A 3,975-nucleotide genomic window follows, 5' to 3' on the forward strand; every position below is an offset into this window, starting at 1 on the left:
CCTCCCTTTCAAAACAAAGTAATCGACTACCTCTGCGCCAAAACAAAAACAGGAATTTTACAAAACGGGGTTTGTGACTTGGGCCTGATTCTCTTGCTCAAATGGTATCGGGTCAGCGGGACCATCATGACTTTTTACCCTGTGCACTTCAAATACATTTGAATGTGTTCGTATCAGTCCATTCACAGCCCTGGCTGGAGAACCCATCGATTGGTCAATTTACAGGTAGCTCGATAACGTGCCGCCCTTGCAACCACCCGAATACTCAGCTCACTCCAAAAAGCAGCCGGATTTCGACCACCGGGTTTCGTATTGTTAAATAATTTATTGGCAATACAAATGATCCTCCCACACACGCACCCCAACTATTGCGGACGCAATAATAATTAATAATTCTTTCAAACCACCTCCGACAGAGTGTCCAGAAGTTCCTTCGGATTTAATGGAGCAATAAACAAAACTCTCCTCCGAAGGAAAGTTCAGCCTCGTAGGCGAGAACAAAATATTAGCCTTTTGAATGTAAATACACAAAAAAAAGAACTTTACATTTAATGTATATTTTACAACACAAACGTGCATCTTAATATGTACAGCTACAGTTTTAATCTGTATTTTATACAAAAAAGGATGAGCTCTGATTGTTAATCCTCAACACGGAAATGCTAAGAAAGAAGTCTGGTTTCATGGACATTTGAGAAAATCCCACTTCATCTTTCAAACCTGCCTCAGCTCCAGTCCAAGTTATTTATATAATCCAGCTGCAAGATAATTCCATAACTTATTCTGTAAAAAATATATACATCTCACATACATTAGGCTGTACAACACATATCACTTAAATCTGTGGAACATGGGATTTATTTTAAACGTTTTTTTTAATACCCTGGTTAATTCAGCCGCTCGAGCTGCTCCGATGATTTTTTTTTGTTTGTTTAGTTTTGAAAGTTTGTCACAAGATCTCTGGGCTGTTGCTGTGTGGGTCCAGGATGGTGAGGGAGCTGGCGCTTTTGTGCTTTTTAAGTAATCGTGTAATTTTTTCATCATCCGAGTTGGGATCCAGGGGTCTGTTGTATTCGTCCTCGTCCTCCTCGTTTTCCGAAGTTCCTTTGAGTTTCTCAGTCTCTGAATCGTGCTTTTTCTTGGCGGTGGCCATTTCGGCCGCGTGCTTCTTCCTCCACTTGGTCCGCCTGTTCTGGAACCACACCTGTTGCCAAGAGAAAATGAAATGTATAAACTCTTGTGTTTATTAGAAAACACCCACACACACCGCCGCCCAACAGCTGCCAGCCTGGTTATTTTCGACTATCGTGTTTTGATTTAAGCAACAAAGTTAAAAACTGCAGACACAATAATCAAACCACGTTCTTAAATAGTGCGAATGGAAGGGGGTGGGATGGAGAGGGGGGGGGGGGGGGGGGTGGAAGGTTGAGAATTTTCCCATTCCTCAGTAGTTTAGTTGAGGCTTTAACTTAAATACAGCACCACAGGCAACGGGGAAATGGTGAAATGTGTTATGTCTCAATCCATGGGACGAGATCATGGTCTGCACCGTTCCTTACACTTACTTTCGGGGGAAATTACATCATATTTCAATATAGTGTGTGTTTCTGACACTCAAAATGGAACATAGCTGGATTTAGCAAGGGGCCTAGAAAATGGACAATCCAGTGGTACACGCACCCCCAATTATTGTTGTATATACAACATGGTTCACGTATTTCCTCAACACAGACATTATTAAAACCATGGTTAGGCGGAATCCTTTTAGTGTTAATCGGCTTGGCAGCACTTCCCAGTCACTTGAGTATCAAATACAAGCCTCTGTTTAACAGCTCGGCCTCGTAGAAGTACTTAGATCGAGTTTGGTGAACTCTGAATAAATACATCTACAACCCTTAACAGCATTTGAATGTCCAGTTCTGCCCTGTGTTAAACGAGGCTGTTGTGTGATAGGGCATCTGAAGATAATATTATCCCGCCTGTTTCCTGTCTGTAAAAAGGCCACATTCAGTATATGTTATGGATGGATTTAATGCGATAAAGATGTGAAATGTTTTACCTTTACTTGGCTTTCTGTCATTCCCAGAGAATAGGCTAACCGGGCTCTCTCTGGTCCAGCTAAATATTTGGTCTGTTCAAACGTTTTTTCCAGAGCAAAGATCTGTTGACCTGAAAATGTTGGCCTGGAATGTTTCTTCTTCCCGTCCTTGTCAAGGACTAAACTGCCTTGCGCTGCGGGAGGGGGGGAGAGAACAGGGGGAAAGAAAAAAAAACTTAAAACAGCGAAATATTGTTTGTATAATTTGTAGACGGCGGCACAGAAAGCACGCGATGTCGTTCAAACCAGTTCACTGTGTCTTTGAGAATGCAAAGTATACAAATCAGCAAGTGGAATTGGACCCCTGTTGTCTTTTCGAGGGAGGGGGTCTCACAGAATAAAATAAAAAGAGTGAATTATTTTATGGTCATTATTTCCTCCACAAGAGAGGAGCAACAAATTGCTGTTTCGATGAGCCAGTTGAATAGTTGAATCAATGGCTGTTACATATATACTGTTGAGCATGACCACTCTATAATTCAGGAAAAGTTTATTTTATAGGCTTGAGTGAAAGCATTCATACAAAACCCACTACACAACGCAATATATATATTTTTTGAAAAAAGCTAGTGTTTCAGCCAGTAATGTCAAACGGCGGATTTGAAAGTACATTACACATATTTAACCCCAAAAAGAAACCATAGCAATGTGCTTGGACAGTACGTACTTGGACAGATTACCCGAGGATCTCTCCACGGGGAACCCTGCATCATTCCCGGCCAGAAGATGGGGGGTCTCCCCGGCAATTCCGCAAGGGGCTTGGGGTACCTGGAGACGGCGGCCGATGTCGGGTTAAAATACATCCCCGCCGTGGTGGCAAGCCCGTTGAGCCGAGGGAGTCCAGAGAGCAGGTTGGTGGCCGCGGTCACAGGTCGGCCTAAAATGTCGCTAATCCCGTGCGGTGTCCCCAGCGGGAACTGTGCGTTCAAACTCGCCAGAGTCGGGGCTTTGAAGGTCGGGGGATTCTGCAAGGAGTACGGAAATATAGACGCCTTCATCTCAGTCATATTGTGCAGCGCAGCCAGCGGCGTGCTGCTCAGGACGAATGCACTCTGGCGATTATCCATCTGCCCGACGGCTAACATTTGATCAGATCATAGATTTGACAGGACCCACTCGTAAAAGCTGCGAGATCTTGGATCGTGGTGGGTGTTTTTTTTTAAAAGAAGAGAAATCTGGAGCGGAGGTGAATGTGCCTCCACTAATGGCAAGTGTGAATGGTTGTGATTATCCAGACGAGCGTATCCAGTCCGAGGAATCTCCAAAGAAGTCTAGCAGGCGGGGTGTGGGGGAGGGGGGGTGGGATGGTGGGGGTGAAAAATGCCTGCTCTTTCCCTTCCTTCCTGCCTTCCTTCCTTCCTTCCCGCTTTCCCGGGGTTTAAGGTGAAGTTTGACTGGAGCCAGTCGCCAGGGCGCGGGAGATGCGCTGATAAACCACCCCGGCACCTGCCAAAGTCCCATTCCCATTGGTCAAGGGCGGCCAGGCTGGCTCTGCGATTGGCCCAACGCCTGCAGTTCCCGCTGCCTCCTCTAGTTGGCCGGAATCGGAGCGAAGAGGGTTTGGCTCAGAGGCAGCAACCTCGCTGCAAACCTCAGGCCAGATTGCGTTCAGTTTCAGGTTGATTTGTTTTCTTATTAAATACAAAATCAGATGTCTAAGAAATAAACCAAAACTCAGCAACCCTCCTCCCGCCGCCCCCCCCCCCCCGCAACCCGCACACACTTTTGTTGTTATGATGTGTCCAGGCGAGTAATCCCACCATTTAACTTTTATTTTGCAATACTTGGAGAAAACAAATCATTTTAAAAGTAATAACTCAGTTAGAGCCATTTGATTCCAAGAAAGGAGAGTCGGCCGCGTTATCCCGAAGTTCAAG

General features: G+C 45.1%; 1 protein-coding gene across 1 annotated transcript; it reads right to left on the minus strand.

Moving 5' to 3' along the window:
* Positions 1–305: 305 nt before the first annotated feature.
* On the minus strand, positions 306–3,378 carry nkx6.2 (NK6 homeobox 2). Its single transcript, XM_038773770.1, has 3 exons — positions 2,766–3,378; positions 2,060–2,232; positions 306–1,204 (listed from the first exon to the last, which is right to left on the minus strand). Exons 1-3 carry the CDS (start codon positions 3,181–3,183, stop codon positions 950–952), a joined length of 846 nt encoding a protein of 281 aa, XP_038629698.1. The 5' UTR covers positions 3,184–3,378; the 3' UTR covers positions 306–949.
* Between the last annotated feature and the right edge of the window lie 597 nt (positions 3,379–3,975).

The sequence above is a fragment of the Scyliorhinus canicula genome, chromosome 16 (assembly GCF_902713615.1).
Source record: "Scyliorhinus canicula chromosome 16, sScyCan1.1, whole genome shotgun sequence".
Taxonomy (NCBI): Eukaryota; Metazoa; Chordata; class Chondrichthyes; order Carcharhiniformes; family Scyliorhinidae; genus Scyliorhinus; species Scyliorhinus canicula.

Coding starts and splice junctions, on each gene's coding strand:
- nkx6.2 (XM_038773770.1), bottom strand. CDS start 3,183: ATGTTAGCCGTCGGGCAGATGGATAATCGCCAGAGTGCATTCGTCCTG. Junction 2,233..2,765: donor TCCTCGGGTAATCTGTCCAA/GTACGTACTGTC, acceptor CCCCTCCCGCAG/CGCAAGGCAGTTTAGTCCTT. Junction 1,205..2,059: donor TGACAGAAAGCCAAGTAAAG/GTAAAACATTTC, acceptor TCTTGGCAACAG/GTGTGGTTCCAGAACAGGCG.